Source organism: Microtus oregoni, unplaced genomic scaffold, assembly GCF_018167655.1.
Source record: "Microtus oregoni isolate MIOR12 unplaced genomic scaffold, Mior012 000008F_ref0000371, whole genome shotgun sequence".
NCBI lineage: Eukaryota > Metazoa > Chordata > Mammalia > Rodentia > Cricetidae > Microtus > Microtus oregoni.
This window is the reverse complement of record NW_024543067.1, coordinates 11,610,822-11,633,911: the sequence shown is the minus strand read 5'-3', so window position 1 is coordinate 11,633,911 and position 23,090 is coordinate 11,610,822. Positions and strand designations below refer to the sequence as shown.

Sequence of the window (23,090 nt, the reverse complement as noted above, 5' to 3'; positions counted from 1 at the left end):
AAAACAAACTGAGATAAATAAGCCTTAATGCAAGTTCAACTTTATTGAAGCAACCTGGCTGTATTTGTCAAGACTTAACTGTACATATAGACCTGTGGCCTCACTGCTAGAAACTGAAATACTTGTTCAACAGCATACACTGTAAGGAAACACAGCATATACGTCAGTAGTGGTATAACCATGCAAACTGCTTGGGTGCCTCTGCAGGGAACTACTTTATACACACAGGTGATGGGATACAGGACAGCCATTTAAAGCATGAGGTAGACTGACATGTGTGACATGGATGGACTGAAATGGAATGGCCTCCAAGATAAACTGATAAGCCAGATGTGGTAGGTGGAGGCAAGAGGATCAGGAACTCAAAATCATCTTCAACTACACAAAAATCTGAGGCTGGTCTGGATAATATGAGATTTCTGTAAAAACAAAGCATACCAAAACAGGAAAGTAAAAACATTGATTGAGTTAATCAAAGCATCTTGGGATGGACGACCAGAAGACCCAAGTGCATTTCCTAGTACCCATATTGAGTAGCTCACAACCAGTAACCCCAGCTCCAAGGGATCCAACCCCTTCCCTGGATTCTGTGGGAACAGGCACACACATAGTCATAGAGGTAAGGGCAGGCGTGCACACACACACTCACTCTAAAAACGGTATCTATTTTATTTAATAAAATATACATTAAGTATCTCAAAAGGGAAGGCACTGGATGAACGGCGTATGAAAGGATACTGTAATTCAGTCTTTTCTTTAGAAGAATTAACATGGGGATCAGTGGGATGGTTCGCAGGTAAAGGCTCTTGCCATAACTTTAGCCTGATAACCTGAACTTGATTCCCAAGAACTCACAGGGCAGAAATGGAGAACGGATTTCTGCAAGTTGTTCTGACCTCTATGCACACACAGGAAATAAAAATTCAATAAAAAAGTAAAACACAAAACACTGTTAACTGTGATTATATTTAGACAGTTGAATATAAAAAATAGGTAAGGTAGTGGGAGAGTTCTACCTTTCTTGTTATAGCATTAAATTGGTAACATTATTTCACCAGAGGTTAAACGTGCAGGCAGAACTGCTTTTCATTTTTCTTTGCATTTTAAAAAAGCATTTACACACACACACACACACACACACACACACACACACCAAAACATAGTTAAAGAACAGAAACATACAAATATACACAGATGCACTTAATTTAAGCACGGGGTCATTTTTGAGGCCAGTCCTCATGTAACTCAGGCTGGCCTTGAATTTATGCAGTACAGGATGACCTTGAACCTCCGAAGTGCTGGGACCATAATAGGTATCTACGATCACCTGGCCCTGATGCTTACCGCTTTAGAGTACTGAACACAGCTCAGTTAGCATTCCCTGAAAATCACAAACCACTTCACTAGCATTCGAGACCAGCCTGGTCTACAGAGCGAGTTCCAGGACAGGCTCCAAAGCCACAGAGAAACCCTGTCTCAAAAAAAAAAAAAAAAAAAAACTCAAAGGTTTCCATATCACACGTTCATAATATTAAGGAGCTGAGAAGACCTTCCCAAGTGTCTCATTCAAATGCCACTCTCATTCCGCATGATCTTGCTATCAGTACAAGGCAGAACAGCTCTTAAAGAGAGAGTAGGTGGAGTCAAGGAGATGCCAGGTGGCTGCCGAAGGGGAAAGATGCCAGAACATTACCATTAATCCACAGCCTCGTGGCGATACACAGATTAACAGAATGGGTTAATTTAAGATATAAGAGCTAGTCAGGAAGACACCTGAGCCGCTGGCCAAACAGTGCTGTAATTAATGTAGTTACTGTGAGATTATTTGGGTCTGGGTGGCTGGGAAACCAAAGCGCAATCTGTCTTCAGTTATCCTCCACTTCTGCTTCGGAGGCTGGTCTTCTGATCAAGTCACCAAAATATGCAGTGATTGTCTTTAATTTGTTGTTAAGAAAGTTCTGCTCTATTTCCACTTGCCCTCCAGGCCCAGCCAAGGATGCCACCTGCCAGGAAGAACACAATAATAAAGCATGCTTGCAGGACTTTTTTTTTCCCTTGAGACATGGTCAGATTAAGTAGTTCTGGCCAGTTTACTCACTCTGTAGACCAGGCTGTCCTCAAATGCAGACATCATGCCTCTGCCTCCTGAGATTAAAGGTGTTCACTGTCATGCCCAGCAAACATAATTTTCAAAACAGTTTTTATTCCCCCAACCTAAACTATCAGTAAGAGAAAGGCTGCCTTTTTCTGTTAAGTTCTTCATAGCAACACACTACTGCTTGCCAGGTTATGTATTAATGCAGTATCTGGTGTAGAAACCTGACAGTTGACTTGAGTCAGATCACTGTGCTATGCTGTTCTAAGATGCTGTCTTTCCACTGCCACAAATGAAGGATTCAGACGAAGAGAAAATGAACAAACCCTGCACATGTCACGTCTATTTTAGCACAGACATTAGGAACTCACTTTCCTAAAAAGCTCAATTTTAATTTTTTTCTTTTTATGTGGCAGCCAGAAGTCAACTTGTACGGGTGAGCTCTCTCCTTCCACCATGTGGGTCATCAGGTGTGGTGGTGGGCACTGTTATATGCTGAGCACTGCCACCTACTCCTAAGAAACCTTTTTACTCACCCCACTGTGCTCATGTTACTCTCTCGATCGCTCAACAAGCTTCACTGGCCTTTGAGTAGAGCCTGCACTTTTCTATTTATCTCGATTTTCTTAGATCTCTATGTCTGATTACTCCCTTTATCTACTGTTCTTTTGTGTTATTTTAAATTTAATATTTATATGCATCTGTATTACTGATTTTTAGGTCTACTAGAACATAGCTACTGACTCAAGGAGATAAAAGCATTCCTTCTTCCAGAGTTAATATCAAGGACTAGCTGCAAAGAGTCCTTTGCTCTGACAACACTCACATTGGTCTTTGCAGCATTTTATTTTATTTTATTTTTTACGTTTATTTATTTATTTATTTATTTATTTATGTATTTATTTATACTATGTCCCAGGTACTGGGGTACATATTTTATTTTATTTTTTTTATATTTAAATTTATTTATTTATTAAGGATTTCTGCCTCATCCCCGCAACCGCTTCCCATTTCCCCCCTCCTCCCCCGATCAAGTTCCCCTCCCTCATCTGCTCAAAGAGCAATCAGGGTTCCCTGACCTGTGGGAAGCCCAAGGACTGCCCACCTCTATCCAGCATTTTAAACCAGCAAATTTCTTTCCCTTCCTTCCTCTGCTTCCTTTTTTCTACCCTGGCTGTCTTAGACCTTACTCTGTAGACCATGCTTGCCTATAACTCAAGAGATTCACCTGCCTCTGTCTCCTGAGTGCTGGGATTAAAGGCATCAGTTCTTACGCTGATAAAGTATCCAATTAGCACCCCCAACATTTTAAGAGATTTATTAACTGGGAAATCTCTGTCTTCTAACACTATCTTATTCATCAATTAGATTGTAAGACTGGTAAAATCGGGGGCATGAAGAATGTAGTGGACAGGCCCACCAACCAGAACAGGAGTCACACAGTAAAGACACAGAAGCCCCAAGTTCTAGGGGCAGGCAAACTATGCCTTGGTAGCTGCCATCGGCAAAACTAAGTTGTGTATTTTGTAAATAAAGGTTCTAAATTTAATCTGGATTCAAAAGCTGACAGAACCTGATCTCACACCACAGATATCTGGTGGACAGGGAGAATGATTGCATTACTGGTGAGCATAATTTAAAGTGATTATTTTACCTCCCTGTTAGGAAACAACTCTGATATAAAAACAGATATCGAAACACATCATTCTATGATATGCTTCACCTTCCACACCCACCTCTGGTCCTACAGACAGAATTCAGGGCTCTACACATGCTAAGCAAACTCTCTACTGTAGGTCCAAATCCGTATGCAATGCTCTTAAAAGCCAGGTCTATAACTATAATCCCAACCCTCAGCAGGCTGAGGGAGGAGGGATGCTGTGAGCTCCGGTCAACCTTGGATATGAGATGGCTCTTCAGGGGAAGCATTTGCTGTCCAATGTGGTGATCTGAACTTCACCAGAGCTGGCCTGACGAGCATCTCCAGTCTATGGGAACAGGAGACAGAGAGTAGACTGTCTCTAGTAGTCCAGGGCCAGACATGCAAAGGTTGTGCTCTGATTTCTGCACAGGTGACCATATCCCCCACCCTAAACAAACACACTGCTACAAAATTAAATAAAAAGTTGTTCAATTAACATCCTCAAACCTCCTCCCCAAATTAAAGGCACTAAAATAATTCCTGTTTCTCATATAAGCCATAAACAGCAATGTTAAGATGAAGTAGTGCTTTCCCTTCCCCGTGCCTTTTAGGGTTCGTCCACGGGGGAACTGGTACAAGAAAGAGTAGATATGGGAGTTTCCTGAGAGCAGTAGCAGGACTTCCCACGTCACTCAACAACGACTAATCAAGAGCGGGGCAGTTTCTGTGCAGAAGAGAGCTAAACAGCAGCTTGCCTGCAGGGATGCTCAACAATCCAGCCACTCTGGTATGTTCCCAGCACTGAATCAACATGCAGGCCCAGAGTGGGAAAACTGATCTACACAGCATAGACAAGGAAGATCTAAGTCAACATGCACTTTCAAGTATTCTCACTAAAACCGATTTCTAACCTTAGACTTTCTTGGTTTTCCACCACACATATATTAAAGGCTAAATGAGTCAGACAAAATTTATACTCAAGTGAATAGATACTTTGCTTCAAACAAACTAATGCTGTCAATTTTGAGCTGTCCTTATTTTTCATTAGCAGGTTTAACTGACAAAAATTTCTTAAATTTTAATGGATTGAGAGCATGAATGTACAGCAAAGACAGGCAAGACGGGAAAGGCAGGAGAATGGAAGGTGGCAAATGAACTCAAGACCACATTCTATGCTTCTAGCACATTACCTAAATGCTAGCCTTATCAAGGGCAATACCAGGTGTAAATGGGCCCCAGGCCTTAGCACAGCTGACTCCACAATGGAAATGCCATTCAGGCCATAAACTCAGCAAAGACAGCACTGCCTGCTAAAACTAACACAAATACCTAATCCGTCAAAGTCCATAGTTCTCCGAAAGTTTCAAAACGTACTAACCTTGTTTTTTTAGCTTCTGTTGTTCCGCTTCTAGCTAACTGTTCTTGTTAATTGAAGTATGTCAACACAGGACATGCATGGCTTTTGTGCTTAAAAGCTCACCCTGAGGAAGGCTTGGGCTACAATGGGACCACAAGCACCCAGTGTAGTCGCTAGTTGGTTAATAAAGACTGTCTATTGGCTTAAACCCATGTCCAAACAGTGTTCTCTGGTGAATGCCTTGCAACACCAGGGGCAGGAGAGATGGCTCAGAGGACATTAGTTCACACAAGCTGAGTGGTTTACAACTACCTATAACTCCAGTTCCAAAGGATCTGACAGCATAGCACCTGCACCTGCACATGTGTCTGTCTGCCTCTCTAACACACAAAGACAATTCCAGTTCATTTGGACTACAATTATAACTAAGAACTGGGTGATTATTACTAACATATTATTTGAGGCAATAGTAGGAAGAGAAAAAAAGTCAAAATGAAGACAACTGAAGACAAACGATGTTTAGATAGGTTTAAAATAAACTGCAAATGAATTACTACAAAAACAAAACAAAACAAAACAAAAAACAAAACAAAACAAAAAAAAACTTGTGCTTAAGGCTGTATTTGATGCCTACCATTACCAAAGAGATAGAGATGACCAGGATAGGCAACCTTCATTTTAGGTCAGAATCCACAGGCAGCTGGGCCAAACCAAGGCCTTCCTCACTAGTCCCGACTGTCTCTTTGTTACAGACAACTAATAACTACATCTAACCAGAAGCACGAGTGCGGAGTGCTGAAGAAGGAAACACTTTATCTTTAGGCAAAATTCAAACTTAAAATCAGCTCCATTTTTCTGCACATAGTAAGCAGGAATGAGATTTCGATACTTGAATCTTTGCATTACAGATAGCTTTGTAATATTATCAAGCTCTGATTAAAATAAATGCAATTTTAAAGAGCCCCCATCATCAACTGACCTCATCTATGCTGGCTTCTAGGTGACTGATAACCAGGTCTACAGCTTGGCCCCTTAGCATTGATCACAATTTCATCCTGGACACATCCACAAAGGTTACTCTTGAGTTCAACAAGTTACACAAGGCACAACAGACCAAACCATCAGGAATCCCGAATCTGTGAAGAATTTTGAGGCCCTTCAGTTCTAGTCTTTCTGCATAAAGATCACAGCGCAGAGACATACTACACTGCTCCGATTGCCTAGCAGAAAATTCACCAAAGACAAAAGGGTCAATAAAGATGACCAAAGTAGCCATGGTTATCTGCACAGCAACAGTTAATCTAGACACCCGGGTGTCCGCAAGAGGAAGCACAAGAGCAAACTGACAGGGAAGGCCCAGCAACTGCCCTCTACTTGGTTCTATTTCTTAGCCCTCTATTGTCTTTTTCAAACAGGAACTGACTTAGCAGATTTTTTAAAAATTGAAACTACATCAATTATTACTTGTGTGTGGCTGCAGGGGCCATGGTCAGAGGACCACTTGTGGAAGTCTCTTTTCTTCTTCCACCATGCGGGTTCAGGGCAAACTCAACTGCAACTGCCTTTACCTGCTGAGCTATTCTGAAAACCCTTTTATAATCTCCTTTGTGTGCCTTGGCACTTCACTTCCTAATTATTACTCCCAACTACTCAGGTCATGGATGAGTGTTTTTCTCAGCAGTAAATGTTTGGCTCATGGGAGGCAGCAAGGTGCTAAGCTGCTGATGGCCACTGTGTGGCAAAATAGCTAGGCTTCCCCAGAGATCAGGGGGTAACCTCACACGCATACTCTAGAGCATAGGGATTATCCAAAAAATGTGCAGGAAGAGACTTACAATACACAGGGTGCCATCCGCCAAGCTGCCACGTTGTAAACTGGTTATTTTCAAGTTTAGCAGTCTCAAGTCTACAATTCCTCCATATACCGGAACAGCTAATCCTATCTTTTGCCCTCTTTTACGCTTCTGGTTTCTGGGCCTGGTGTTAAGGGTCTTCCACCTGCTGGAATGACTTTACAGTATTTACCACATGGATAGCATTTAAGATATATTTCTCTGTTAATTTAATTACGAATAATTGATAGGATCTTTCGTTAATTCTAACATTCAGAAACTAGTAATATTCCACTTAAAAAAAAACAAATATTATAATTACTCAGTACTAATACTTTGATAAAAACTGGTAAAAGTTTATTTAATTTAACCTAAACCACTAAAAAATGCTAATCTACTCAATTTAGTTATATTCAAAGTATAAATTTATAAATCTAAAAAAGTCAAGGAAGATTGAGTTATGTTAGAGAAGGGTCAGGAATTGCCTGGTAGAAAGCTATGGGCTTATCTTATTTTTAAGTATATGGGTATTTTGCCTGAATGTCTGTATACCACATATGTGGCCTGCAGAGGCCAGAACAGGGTGTCAGATGCTCTGGGACTGGAGTTACAGCCAGTTGTGAGCACGTGAGTGCTGGGAATCAAACCCCAGTCACCTAAGGAACAGCCTTACTTGCTGAGCTATCTTTCTGGCCCCCAAGTTTACTTTAACACAAGTCTAGGGATGCTGCCTAGGGTCACCTTGTTATATGAACTTGCATGAACGTGACCCAGGTGCTTAATTTGAACTGAAAAGTGTAAATGCTCCACAGATTCTCAGGTTACATGTTTTGTGTAGTTCTGAAAGCAAAAATGGGCTGGGAGGCTTGCTCTCGTTGTTCTCATGCCTGGTAAGAACCAAGACTCTTCATGTTAGGAGAGTCCATGCACAAGGATTTCATATAAAAGTGGTACCTGAAACTGCTGCATGCAGCTACCATTAGATGACTAAGGTGTTCAGAGGCTTCTATCTCTACTACATAGGCTTACTCTTCAAAAGAAGTTTCCATGTTTGCAAAGCATAGTGAATCCAAAGCTAGTGCTGCCAGGACTTCTAGAATGTTAAGAAAAGAAATGAAGGCTAACAATAAGGATAGGAACTAAGCAGCAAGATACATTTCCAACCGTGGTTTCTCCGAATCAAACCCAAGTCTTGATGAGTTTCCAAAGTAATCTCAGAGAGATACCTTATTTCCAAAGAGCCTCTCACAAAAAGATGTTTTTAATGAATGAGTTCTGGTTTTACAGTGAGAGTTTGGATAGCAGGGATACGTGTTCTAGAATAACTCCAAAAGAAAAAGGGAATGAATGGGAGGTCAAGGACAAGGGACCCAGAAGAATATTTCACCGGCTACAAAAACTGATGGGCATCATTTCCTACATGGAGCAGCTTCTAGGACTGGCTGTACAACCAATTTAGCAGAATGAATAGAATGTAACATAACCTCTCTGAACTGGAAATTAAAAGTTTGCTACAGACAAATTTATAGGAAAAATGCAGCCAGAATTCCAAACAGACTCATAGTCAATGCCTTATACTCTTTCAACCTGCATTACTATTTCATTTTAAAAGTATCACATTTGGATACATTTTTAGTTAAAAAACCAAAAACCAACCCCCCCCCCCCCCCGCATGCTTCCCCTGCAGCTTATTTCATACCAAGCGGTTTCCTTTATCATTTTTAGTGTCAGTGCTCCCTCTAGAGGCAGAAAACATGAAGGAACTACCAAGTCTACCACTGTGTTTGTAAATGGTGTCTACAGAGGAACTTGCCCACAGGTGAGATTGAGTGCAGGTGAACCGTGGCGTGCAGAGGACGGTGCCAGGTGCCTTCCTTTCCTAGGCTACTCCTCATCTATTTTCTTTACCAAATGAACCGTCTCCCTACTCCTTACAGATTTAACTCTCACAGGTTCCGAGGATAAAAACAAAAGTAAAAAGCAAGCTAAATTTTTTTTGTGTGTGTTAAAAAAAAGTTAATCCTGAAACTTTCATGATAAAAAGTGGCTTTCCAGCCTTTTATCCCAGCACTTGGGAGGCAGAGGCAAGAGAATCTATGAGTTCGAGGCCAGCCTGGTCTACAGAGCGAGCTCCAAGGATAGCTAAGGCTGTTACACAGAAAAACCCTGTCTCAAAAAACCGAGGGAAAAAAAAGCGGCTTTCCTATTGCTACTGAGATACCCAAATGAGTTTGTCTATATGTACTATCAAGGACCATGGCTTAGCCTATGAAGATTATGTAGCTGTTTAGCAGATAGTTTTGGAGTATCACGGCAGCCCAAGTCTAGAAAGCAGTTACACAAGTAACAGGTAATAGGTTCAACACGAAGGCTGACCTAAGACTCTCACAACCCTAAAAAATGTGAGTGACATCACACATACTATCATGGAAGGCTTAATGTTTGGTCAAGTAGACCGTAAATAAATGACAGAAGACTCAAAGTTTTACTCCCCCCCCACCCCCCGCATTTTGGTTTTTCGAGACAAGGTTTCTCTGTGTCTTTGGAGCTCACTCTGTAGACCAGGCTGGCCTTGAACTCAGAGATCTGCCTGCCTCTGCTTCCTGAGTGCGTGAGTCACCACCACCCGGCTAATTTATCCTTTTTTATAGCCCAGAGAACCTCAACTGTGGAGCACATTATAATTACGTGAGGAGCAATTTATACTTGGGCCTCATCCCAGAAAATAAAACAGAGGATCTTTTTTAGTGGATCAGGGTTTTTCAGTGGTTGGAGAAATCTATTCAGTCCAGACTACTGATAAGACAAAGAAACCCATATAGGAGTTGAAGGGGCAGACCGAAATGATCTTGAGATGGAAAAAGGAAAGTCTAAATCACTAAACTACACCAGGGGCCAACAAGAGTAACTGCTGCTCCAGCAAAAGGACAAGAGATGGTGAGGAGGTGGATCTCCGTGTGTTCAAAGCCAGCATGGCCTACAGAGCTAGTTCTAAGACAGCCAGAGCTACAGAGAAAAATCCTATCTTGAAAAACAAAACAAAAACCCAAACAAACAAACAAGATGGCAAGGCTAGTTAGAACTGTTCCTGGCCAAATTAAAGGCAGTTGTTTCCTTCTCTGTCTTCCAACTCACAGCTACCTTCCTGTCTTGCTCTACACCTTGGTAAGGTCTTATCTCTTCAGCTGGGTTCAGTACGGTGGGCCTCAGAGTGTTGCCACAAAGCACCTGTAACATGGTATCACATGTTATCCTATCACTCATCTGCATAGAACCCCAGGAAACATCGGCTGCATATCGGGCATGCTCAGAAACCGCGGAGGTGGAAGACAAGCCAGGGACTTCTCACAAGCAGGTTCTCTGGTAAGGAAACAACTCTTATCCTTTTCTGCCCATTGTTTCTAACAGTAAGTAAGTAGAGGTGCAAAGAATTTCCTCAGCAATGGCTTACCTGGTCAACGTCAGCATTTCTTGGAAGAAAATACACAATATTATTAGTGATCTTCTGGGAAAGCCTAAAAATTTCAAAGGTGAAAAAGAGTTAAGGATAAAAAGGCAATTTCTGAGCAGAGAGATGTTCATCATGTGTCACAGATCAGTGCATCTTGGTAAGTGCCAACAAGGCACAGATTAAACCCAGAGAATTAGAGACAAGATAGCACAGATGGGTTAGAATATCTGGCTGCTTTAGCATAAGGCAGTGTGAGCTGAAGATCACAGCCCACAGACCTGCGGTTTTAAGAAATCTTCAATCTGTACCAATTCCAATTCCACACAGTGAACACATCTCTTTAGTCTCAAGGCAGGTTCCGTAGAGGCAGACCCAGACCTTGGGCAGTTCAGCTATGCAGCTTCTGTATCAGTCAGTCACATCCTCAATCCTTCTTCACAAAACCCTAGCAAACACCACTGTTGTGTCCATTTCTCAGGAGCTACAGCTGGGCTCCTGTTTCATAACGGTGGAATTAAACACTAACAGGGGAACCGTATCTATAGATCAACCAACACATAGTTTTTACATTGCATGTCTTAAAAGTTTTAGTTATTATTATTAAAGTGTGTGTACAGACAGAACTTCCTCGGTGTACCAGAGGACAATTCTCTTCTTTCTCTTGCCTTTCCCTGGGTTCTGGGTCTCACACTCAGGTTGCCAGGTTTGTGTAGCAAGCGCTTTTACCAGTTGAGCCATCTGGTTGGCTCCACACAAACTGTTTTCTGTGTAAAATACAATGGAATTATCAAATGTGGATTAGCTAATACATTTCCTCTACATGCACACACACACACGCACACACACGCACGCACACACACACACACACACGCACACACACTTTTCCTCTCTATAAGCATTTATATAGACTGTTAGGACTTCCAAAGGATATCCATCAGGAAACATCATCGTCCTAATGTCGAAGGTCTCTGCAGTAGCATAATCTGGTCCCCCCCAAGGCGGGCTTAGAAACACAACATCAGCCTTTAAACAGGGAGCCAAGAGTAGGAAATCTCCACAGATAAACTCTATGTTATTCGCTATTCCATAAACTTCAGCATTATTACGAGCAAGATCAATCTTAACTGGGTCAATATCAATGGCAATCACTAAAAATCGAGAAAAAAAAAAGTCAGTTGACACTGAGAGTTCATCATTCTAGAAATCTGGTTTTCTGAATAAAATACCCAAAACAAGAATTAACCATGATCTACAGAACAGGTTTTCATGCTGTCTTGCCTAGCCATCATCCAAAGCAAGTGGCAGCAGCTGCCACAAAACATGGAGGTCTTAGGGGGTGAGAGCTATATATACACAGTTGGAACAGTAAATTCTTACAAATGTTACTACTTGCATGCAAAGCCCAATGCTGACATTCAGAAAAGACCAATGTCCTTAAGATGGTTCCACATTTCCAGCTCCACAGGGCAGAGTCTAGGTCATCAGAGCATCAGGAAGACCCAGTAGTGACCATTTGTTTTCCTTTCTTCTCAGGGGCTGGTCACTTGTGAGGGTGAGTGATAAAATGACACCAAGAGGTTGTAGAGCAGTGGTTCTCGACTTCCTAACGCTGCAACCCTTTCACACACTTCCTCATGCTGTGGTGACCCCCACATAAAGTTATTTCATTGCTATTTCATAACTGGAATTTTGCTACTGTTATAAATTATAAAGTGAATATCTGATGTGGTATCCCTGAGAACTGCTGCCACAAAGGGCGTAGACAATGAGAGCGCAGCACTAGCCTTCCTTTAGGACCCACACTGACATCATCCTCTATCAAAAGCACGGTAAGGTACACAACTTGGCCACAAACCTCCATTAAGAAATTAATGTATGATATGCATGCCTCCCATGATATTTAAAGAAAATTTCCAGACTTTATTTATTATGGTGCAGATATATTAACCATCTTATGACAAAATGCTATAAAGGAATGAGTTTGATAACTCTGGAGGAAAAATATCTTCCATGAAACATACATGTGGTTTATCTAAAAATAATCTGAGAATTTTGAAATACCGACTTAGTGGAAGACAGAGTTATTATTATCTGGTAAATGTGAGAACTGCTTTTATCTGGGTTACTGGAAGACCAACCATGTGAAGCTGGCAGATGTCATGCATGCCAAGAGCACTAGAGTAACAAAATCAAGTCACAGCACATCACTCTTATCTTAAAACCAATGGGCAAATACACCTTGTCATTTTCTGACTTCTATATTCTGCTCCCAGATTACTATTTTGCTTTCCTAATTAACATTAAAAAGTTCAAACCAATTAATGAGGTTCTGCCAAAATCCACTAAAATGAAAGCCACAAGTACTAGTGGGTATAATATGATGTGTGAAAAGTATCTTAGAATATGATTTGGCTCTTTTATCTCCAAAGCGCTACACTATAATAGGAGCCACAAACCCAGTGCACTGCAGGCAAGGGCTACGTCTTCAGTCCATCAAAAAAAAAAAAGGGAAGGGGGAGGGTGGTGGGGAGAAGAGGAGAGAAGCATGGTCTCCTGTAGCTCATTCCAGTCTCAAACTTGCAACCCACCTTTCTGTGTCCCAAGTGCTAATATGCATCACCATGTTGCGTGAGAACATTACATTAATTTTTATAAGTGTTAATTTATTTATGTGCACGGAGGCAAAAGTCCTTGCCCACCAAGGAACCTCACTACCAAACAGTCCATTTTTAAACAAAGCCTTTGTTTCCTGAGAAAAAGAACATCACACATCTGATAGTAATTGGCAGATAATATGGTGGAGATTTTTTTCTCCTGGTTCCATGGTCAAATAACCATGAGGATGGCATACTATTTAAAGAATTTTTGGAGCTTTGGGATTTTAAAGTTGCAAAGCATCACAAGACTATGTGAATTTAACATGACCTTCAAAGCCAAACAATGTCAAGTCATAAAGCTCCCAAGTCAGAGCTGAAGCTTGGTCCCCCTACATTGTTCTTTGATTCTAAAGAACCACAACATATTTTTGTTTTTACAGAGTGCTAGAATCTTGGCTCCAGAGATTAGCAGGTGTTTGCAAAATCCTGTGCAATTATTTATCTTTTTACATTTTAATCAATCTGTGAAATGAGAGACTGACTATAAGACATAATTTATGACTGCTGACTAAATATTCACAAATTAAGCGCTTATTAAACATATTATGCAAGATGAACAATAAACGATTAACTATTGCTTTAAATATTCAGCATGAAATTATCAATTATATGTTAAATCTCAGCAAAGAAATGAAAAAAGTAAACATATTCTAAGTATAAGTTGGAAATAAAAACAATTCTCTGCCACGAATGACCAGATTACCTCTCTTCCCCGTTAAGGCGAACTGAATGGTATTTCCTCCAACCCCACAGAAAGCATCCACTACAATGTCACATTTGAAGGACTGACTGACACGGCCAGCAATGTGCTCAGCAATCTTCTCAGGGGTAACTGAAAACCAGCCCTCTGCAAAGGGAGAACACGTTTAGAAAAACATTCATTTCCAAGACTTCAAGCGTGGAAAAGAAAACATTGCTCATGTTAAAGCACCTTTTTGGATCTGGAGAAATTGCTTATGAGCTTGGTTAAATCTTGTACGGCTCTTGTAAAGGGACCTGTTGGTTTTACATCCACGTTGGGTCGGTCACAATCACCTTTAGCCTCAGCTCTACCAAATCTGAACTCTCTTCTGTCTGCACACAAGTGAAGGTGCGCACCCACAAGTACTCATAAAAAAACAAAACAAAACAAAACAAAACTTAGTTTCTCCTTGCAAAAACTACTAATTACATAGCATAAGAGAAAGGTTCTAAAAAATTGCTAATTCCCGACTCATTGGTAAGATATCCACATTCCTCTAGCAGTCTATTTGAGGCACACCTACTACTCATCAGCTATGGAGAACAGCAAGTTCTAACTGGTAAGTTTCTCAGTTATTTTATTCACAATGGAGATTTATATTGACATTTTGAGAACATTTACATGTTTTCAAATTTTTAAAATGATTCTATGAATGCTTTGCCTTCATGTATGTCTGTGTATAGCATGCACGACAAATTTATATGCTCTTTTTTAAAAAAGCATCTATCTATCTATCTATCTATCTATCTATCAATCTATCTATTATGTATACAGTGTTAGTTTCCATGTCTGCCTGCAGGCCAGAAGAGGGCACCAGATCTCATTACAGATGGCTGTGAGCCACCATGTGGTTGCTGGGAATTGAACTCAGGACCTCTGGAAGAGCAGTGTTCTTAACCTCTGAGCCATCATCTCTCCAGCCTTTACATGCTCTTTAGTGTCAGAAAAAACAAAGAATGGTAGCCAATGACCAGGAGGCTGCTTTAGCACAGCAGGAAATAGTAGAAACCTTCAGAATGAATCTACACTCACCTGGAGGAAAGAAAATACCTGCCTCCCTTTCTACCAAAAGACCCTTCTTTTTGAGATAGAGATTGAAAGTTTCTTGTTCCCACTACATAAAACTTTAAATGGCTCTTCAGTACTTTAAGAATTCTAAACTCCTTTTAACATTGTATCCATCTTTTTCCGAGCGTTTTTTGCCTAATAAAATTCCTGCATACTTTTCTGTACCACACACTATTTACAAACAGTATAAGGGGCACAGAATCATCTACACTCCACAGCAGACCTCTTGATTTGGATACTTAACAGAGACAGTCTCAATATGAAAATGAGTGTCAGTCTGTGAGACTGTTAAGATCAGAAAGAAAATTCAATGAAGAATTCAAGTTTTCAGTGCTAATTCATTCAATTATAACTTTCTGCATTAGGTGTATCTTCATCAGATGTTTTTTAATCACCTATATACTTTTGCTACTTTGCATAAGATGCTACAAATACAGGTTAAACCTGAAGTTAAAACAAAGATAGCTGTATGGATGTAATCGAGTGATACTGCACAGAACAACCGACCGTCATTCTTTGAAAGACGTCAAAATGTGCTGGAGGAGTGAGTGCCGCAGAGGTGGAGTACTTGCCTGGCAGAGGTGAAGCCCTGGGCATGGGAGGCTGAGGAACCATTACAAATCAAAGGAAGCTAAGGAGACACGATAGTATATGGGTTATAGAGATAACCGTCTTTGTTTTGTTTTCTTGTGGTACTGTTGACTGATCCCAAGACTTTGATTATTAGAGAAGAACATCCTGTTCTTAGCAAATGCACACTAAGTTAGTAATGGGAGGTACCATGATACACGCAACTGATCAGAAAACGACAGCAGACTCATTGTAAATGTTGGAAATAGCTGAATCCAGGTAAAAAGGATGTTGCAATTTTGTTTTGCAACTTTTCTGTAATTTTTAAGTGGCTTCTAAATAAAGCTAAACAACACACACATATTTTATTTACCTTTGTCCAACTTGATCCCATCATCAAAACGAGAAAAGAGCCTGTACCTCTGGGCCCAGTATTTTGCCAGCTCAGGAACAGAGGCTATTTCGGGTGGCAGACCATTTAATTTTTTGCTCTTGTTTTTCTTCTTATTTTTCTTCTTCTTCTTCATTTCAACTAAAATAAGATGCAGACAATACATATCAGACCACGAGAACAGAACAAAGCAGTTCACAGAGTTCACAAGAAGCAGTCACATCAAACTATCACAATTTTGGCCTGTCACAGACATATATACAGTGACACTCTCAGAGAAGCATAAGAGCAAGACAAAACACCAGCACTTCAGGTCCTCGCCGGCTGTCATCGACTGGCTTGAGAACTTGGCTTCTATGCTCTAATATCTTACTCCTCCAATAGGAATGGATGGATGAATGCATAGTATCGTGCTAACTTCACTTATAGCAAAGATGGAAGATAAAGGCTGAACATCCAAAATCCCCCAAAACCAGAACCTGGAAATACATCTGGTCCTCGCCATGTCATATACAGGACACGCAATCCACATACGAAAGCACTAGCACAGGTCTAAACATTATCTGTAGCACAACAATGATTTAGCTGGTGACTTACAGAAAATATAGCCCCCTCTTTTTTTTTTTTTACTTCTTTTGTTGCTGCTGTCCTAGGGAATTGAACTCAGAACCTTGTGGTAGGCAAACACACTGACAGAGCTACATGCTTAAAAATCTTTCTTTTTAATTTCTATTTTGAGTCCAGGTCTGGGTAATTTAATTTGACCAGGCTAATGCTGAACTTTTGGTCCTCCTGCTTTAGACTGCTGAGAAGCAGAGGTTGTAGATGTGTGTGTGTTTAGCTCTTTTTCTTTAGGACAAAAATTTTTTCAAGGCCCACTGAGTTCTAGCTATATAAATTCTAGAGAATACAAGATGCCTCAGAAGTATGGTCAGGTTCCAGCTGATAATTATTTAAAACAATGAGTAGTTGATGATTAGGTTCCAGTCTTCAGAAGATCAGAAGCAGCAATGCCTACAGACGGAAAGCACCGCCACAGATCGTAGCAGACAAAGACTAAAGCTACTGCCTAGAGTGTCAAGGATCTTAAGGAACCGTCCATGCAAACAGCTGCAAACAGCTGAAGTGTTAGGACACCCCCCTCAGCAGGCTACTTGAGAGGTCAAGAACAAAGCCTCTCCAAGTAGCACATGCACGTCAGCTGTCACCACACTGGTAAGGAAAAGCCATAATGCCTGAAGCCTACAATTAAGAAGGTAGGAGACAGGTGACATGAGATTTAGGGCTCTGTTTACCCACACAAAAGCAAGGAATCAACTAGGCACGCTGGTAGTTTTATGTCAGCTTGACACAAGCTGGAGTCATCTCAGAGGGGGGACCTCAACTGAGAAACTGCCTGCAGAAGATGGGGCTGTGGGCAAGCTGTAGGTAATTTTCTTAATTACTGATTGATGTGTTAGGACCCAGCCCATCGTGGGTGCTGCCAGCCCTGGGTTGACGGTTCTGAATGCTATAAGAAAGCAGGCTGAGTAAGGCAGTAAGCAGCAATCTATCAATTCCTGCCCTGTTTGAGCTCCTTCCTGCCTTGGCTTCTCTCAAAGCACTGTGACTCAGGACAAGTAGCCTAAATCAACCCTTCCCTCCCCTACTTGTTTCCGCTTTGTTGTTCCAACAAGGGAACAGTAACCATCACTAAGACACTAAGTACTCTAATAAACAGTAAAGAAGAGTCATAATAAAGATAGTTGTTTCAGAAGGACAGATGTGAACACCAGACTAAGTAAAAATGTTTACCTGCCATGTTTCATCAAATACTTTCTTTATAAAAGGTCTTCATGAAAATGTTAGTTTTCATATTAGCGCCAACTAGTATAAATGTTTCGTTAATGTTCCATCAAAAAGTCCCAAATCATTACAAAAAAATAACTGTTAAGAAGAAAATGCGTGCCTCCCTAATTTCAGGAGGAAAATGCCACTGCCAACCAGGGACAGAGTGGCAGCGAAGCTCAAAGTGAAAAACACTCACAGTGCCAAACCATAGCCAATTAGCTCATTCACACTAACAGGCCTCCTCTCCACTTAAAAGTGTTTAAAACAAATCTGGAGGCATAGATGCTATGAAAGAGAACAAATGAAACATAAAAAAGGCCTTAACTAGCCGGGCGGTGGTGGTGCACGCCTTTAATCCCAGCACTCGGGAGGCAGAGGCAGGAGGATCTCTGTGAGTTCGAGGTCAGCCTGAGCTAGTTCCAGGACAGGAACCAAAAGCTACAGAGAAACCCTGTCTCGAAAATCAAAAAAAAAAAAAAAAATCAAAAAAAAATAATAAAAAAAAAAAGGGCCTTAATCGGGCAGAGCTGCAAGGAAAGGGTACTGATTCTTACCTCCTGTTTCCGCTTGGGGAGAGTCAGCCATTTCTTCAGGTACACAGTCCTGCTTCTCTGGAGCAGTTGTGGAAGCTCCTTCACTCTTTTCTGCTTCAGGTTCGCTGGCTGAAGAGATGGCCTGACATGTGTCAGGTTCTGGATCTCTGGCCTCCATCAGGTCGTCGGCTTTCTCCAAGGGCATGTCTTGCTCCTCAGAGTCACTGCTTGTGCAAGTGTCTTGTATCTTGTTATGAGGAAGCGACTCCTGGGATGGCTCCTCATCCACTGGTTCATGAACCCATTTTAGGAATTTCTCCACCTGCAATGTGAAGATCCCATAACAAATACCAACTAGGTGTAAGGAAGAGAATCTTTCCCTTTTAGCCACGTGTGATCTGATTAACAAGCAGTCCTAACTATTAGCTCAGAGAAGTACAACGTATCAAACAAGTTACAAGTACTTCAGGCTATTTGGAATTCAGGAGAACACCTAATGACCTTACAAAGAATTCCTTTAAAAGATTAAGAACTCTTAAAAATAGAGCCATGCTAGGAAATTATCATCACAAATATACCTACTCAGTTATTCACTGGTTTTTACATTTTTAAGAGCTTTCTGCAATGGCCCAGCTGCAAACCATGTCCCATGTTACATAATATCAACAGAATAGTGCCAACTTGTCTTAAAATCAGAGGCAGGAGAGATGGGTGAGGATGAGATGCTCAGTAGCTAAGAGCACATGCCGCTCTTGCAGATGTAAGAAAGGGCCATTAAAATATTCACTAAAGTATCACCAGCACTGATCAATCTGAAATATAATAATAATGATGATGATGGAACTATTTATCAACTTGTAGAATGCTTTGTCAGAATGCTGAAGTCAGAAAGTATAATACACCCTGAGACTACTACAAAGACCTTCAGAAGCCTGAGATTGTGCTCCCTGCCCTTAAAGGGTGACAACATCTAAGACATGAAGTCTCTGCTCATCATCAATGGCCCCTCCCCAGGGAAGAACTCATCAGTCACATGATTCTCTAACTTGTTTTCTATTTCTTGATAGCAAAGACCAGGAGGGATCTTGAACTTTGCAGTTACAGTGAGAATCAAATATGTGGGCTTGTATGCAACACTCTTGGGTCAAGCCTGACTTCTAAGTGTGACCAATCTTGGATGAGTTCAGATTCCACTTTGTGTGATACAGGTCAAAAAACTTCCCCTTGTCCTTGCCTGTACTACACGGGCAAAACAATCCAGCTGGCTTACCTTCCTAGGTGCTCTAATGTCGCAGTTTCAAACACCTTTCTTCATATTACCTCGATTTCCTCCCCGCTCCCAATCCAGTCTATGTAATATATACCTTCATAAAGCCAGAGAACAACAATAGAGGTACCCCTCGATTTTGAAGGAGGAGCCAAGTTACAAACTGTGATTGTGTCAGCCAGGGCAAGCGTGTGCACACCTTATTTCGCACTTTACTCTTCTTGAGAAGGGGTTTCCCCAACTCTTCTGTGAACCGGATGTGTTTGTTCTTCACAGTCATCTGCTTGCGCATATCCAGGTACTTTGACTTGTATTTCAAGTTCTTCTCTAGATATCTGACCTGCCGATGACTGAAATTTTGGATTCCACCATATCTGGATCAGACCAAAAGAAGTGACTCACATGTTAAATTCTAGAAAAACTTTCCCATATAGAAAAGCACACAACAAAACCCCCAAAATCAAATTAACCAAAATTAATGATTTTCATTAGTATTTGCTTGTTTTAAGCACCATTTTAATCTTCATAAATTTTGAAAATGAGATCACATATTACTTACAATTTCTTACACTAATGATTAGACTAGCAAGCCGATTTTTTTTCTGTTTGAGATAGGGTTATATGATGTAGCCCAGGTTTGTCTTAAATTCTTGATTCTCTTGCCTGAAATTCTTGAAAGCTGGGATTATAAGTGTACACCACCATAACTAAAATACATTTCTACTGTAGATTATAAAGTAGAAACTCTAGCCGACTGCAAAAATAAAACAAAAATGCATTTCCTTGTTAGGGAAACTTTCCTTATAGTGATGACAAAGGCTTTTGCAGTGGCATTTCATTTGTATTTTAATAAAGATTGCCTGAAGATCAGAGAGTAAAACAGCCCCACCAGTCAGTCTTGCAGACCAGACAGTGGTGACACACACCTCTAATCCCAGTAGCCACACTAGTTTGCCACTGAAACTGGGCAGTAGTGGTGCACACCTTAATCCCAGTCCTACAGAGGAATATAAGGGGATGTGGGGGAAACAGCTCTCAGACACAGTCTCATTCTGAAGTACCTGGAGGCAGGATTGCCATTTCGGGCTGAAATAGAGGTAAGAGCAAAAGGCTGGCTGTTTTGCTTTTCTGACCTTCAGGATGAACCCCAATATCTGTCTCTGTGTTTTTATTAATTGTGCTACAGGCTTCAAAACATATTTGGAGATGTTCCAATTAATGTAAAGATTCCCCTCTCTATGTTGTGAATAGCACTGGTTAATAAAAAAAACTGCTTTGTCCCTATAGCAGGGCAGAACAGAACTAGGTGGGGAAAACTAAATTAAATGCTGGGAGAAAGAAGGGTAGAGTCAAGAGAGAAGCCATGTAGCCCCACTGGAGGCAGACGCTGAAACTTTACCCTGTAAGCCAGTCACGTGGTGATACACAGATTAATAGAAATAGGTTAAATTAAGATGTATGAGTTAGCCAATAAGAAGCTAGAGCTAATGGGTCTAGCAGTGATTTAATTAATATAATTTCTGTGTGGTTATTTTGGGGCTGAGCAGCCAGGTACAAGGGGCCTCCATACAACAAAGAACAGCTTAGTCTAGAGAAGATCTGATTCCATTGTTGAGATTTTATCTGTTGGCCGCAGTTTTCATTGATGTATCAAGTCCCACAAAATTTCCTCAAGTCATCACAAAATAATCTTTCTCTTTTAAATAGAATTCTATTTCTAAATAGAAGAGACAAAAGTTAACTCCCAGGCAATAAAATTTACCTCTGTAAGTGTATACTACCAAGAGCTAAACAGAAGTTTAAACTAATTTTATATGCATTGTAAAACTGCACCCTCTTTAGCCTAATGTGACTATACAAGCTACTACTGTCTTTTGTACCTAAGAGGTAACTTTAGAAGTGATTTACTGATTTTAGTTTTAAGTATGTATATTTGAACTAATCTGGAGTCAATTTATACACTGATCACGAAGCCATTCTCATTTTCTTTCCCTGCAGAATTCATGATACACAGGTTATTTCCTAACACATATGTGACTCTAAGTCTGAACCCTTAGAAACATGTAATCAAAAGAACAGGAAAAGCTGACTTCCACAGTACATACTGAGGCTGTCTTACCCACTCAGCTAAGTCTTGCTGTCATGAGATAAAATCAGTTATTTCGCTTTAACATCTGGGCACTGAAACCTAGAGAAAACTTAGGTTTCTAGACACAAATTTTCACAGCTATTACACATTTTGTTTATGTGTAATAGCATAAGATAAGCAACAACCCAAATGCCCTTTAAAAGGCAAATGACTGAACAAATTTTGGTATGGCCACACAATGTACTGACCTTGCCATCAAGGAGAGAACAATGGGATGCATGGGTAATAGACATCATGCTTTGATCTTAGGGAATAACCTGGATGGTACTACTGTGGATGGAGAATTGAATACGATACATTCACTAAAAGGATGAGGTATAAATGCTGTGTGTGTCAGAAAGAAAGGGAAAACAGCATCAGCTGTGCAAAGCAAGCTGTGAACTATGCATTAGGCATCCTACTTTAAGTAACCTATGTACCCAGTTATGAAACATCGGAATTTTCATCTATTGGCTACATGGTATGCTTCCTAGTCTTTAGAAGCACAGAGGGGTAGTGCAACAAGATGCCAGGTGGGAACCTTAATTAGAAATTCTAACATCTGAGCTTAAGCCCTTTGTGAAATGTGATCTAGATTGGACAAAATGTCTGTGACCTCCAGCTGCTTATCTGTGAAACAGAGAATACATCAAATATATAATACGATTTTTACTGTTAATCTTCTAACAGAAGTTGGTGTTGTATTGTATTATTTGCAATGTTATCAATACAGTTCACACACACACACACTTGACATGAATATCAAAGAGAAGTTATTAGGATTTCTAGAGACAGCTCTTACTTTTGTCCTGAGCCATGCTTGAATCCTAGAAGGAAACCATTGTCATCAACTTCTGTATCTGGGTTTTCATCAATGTCCAATTCATGGCTAAAAAAGCAAAAATAAAAACAAAAATAGTGATAAGCCACCCCTTTCAGAGTGAACAGTATCACACAAACCTGGAGGTCTGGAGAAGGTACTCAATGTACTCGGCAGTGTTTGAAGCATACTAACAAGCATCATACCCTTTCAACTTAGAGATTTTATTTACAATCGCATGCATGTGTATCTATCTATGTAGGTGTGTGTGCATGTGAATACAGGTGCCTATGGAGGCAGAGAGTAGGCTCAGGTGCTCTGAAGCTGTTGTGAGCTGTCTGATACTTAGGGTGCTTGGGACCTAACTCAGGTCCTTCGGAAAAGCAGCAAGTGCTCTTAACTACAGAACACCTCTCCAGTCCCCGGTCCTAAAGTCTTTAAGTATTCTACCTCTAATCCTGAAGATGGTATAAATATGTATTTCTTGGGTTGCCTTTGGAAAAACCCCAGCAAAAGCTGAAGCCTGACATTAATTTTCTGTAGCGAAAATTAAAAAAAAAAGTTGTGAAGTATCAATTGGGCCAATTTTTTTTAAATAGAAGAAATGTTACTAGGAATACGATGGGGGCTCAGAGGTTAAGAGCACTTACAGCTCTCAGAAGACCAATGTTGTTTCCAGCACCCACACTGAGAAAATCACAACCACC

At 40.6% G+C, this 23,090-nt stretch overlaps 1 protein-coding gene across 2 annotated transcripts in view; it reads right to left on the bottom strand.

Moving 5' to 3' along the window:
* Window positions 1–947: 947 nt before the first annotated feature.
* The window catches only part of Tgs1 (trimethylguanosine synthase 1), a 36,652-nt gene continuing 14,509 nt past the window's right edge, over window positions 948–23,090 (bottom strand). For both annotated transcript variants that reach the window (XM_041657027.1, XM_041657028.1), the window contains exons 6-13: window positions 22,366–22,452; window positions 19,635–19,809; window positions 18,190–18,490; window positions 15,788–15,946; window positions 13,738–13,881; window positions 11,309–11,525; window positions 10,378–10,456; window positions 948–2,003 (exon numbers count right to left, since the gene is read on the bottom strand). In XM_041657027.1, coding sequence (XP_041512961.1) covers window positions 1,866–2,003; window positions 10,378–10,456; window positions 11,309–11,525; window positions 13,738–13,881; window positions 15,788–15,946; window positions 18,190–18,490; window positions 19,635–19,809; window positions 22,366–22,452 — 1,300 coding nt within the window. In that variant the 3' untranslated portion in view covers window positions 948–1,865. The remainder of the gene's footprint in view (window positions 2,004–10,377; window positions 10,457–11,308; window positions 11,526–13,737; window positions 13,882–15,787; window positions 15,947–18,189; window positions 18,491–19,634; window positions 19,810–22,365; window positions 22,453–23,090) is intronic.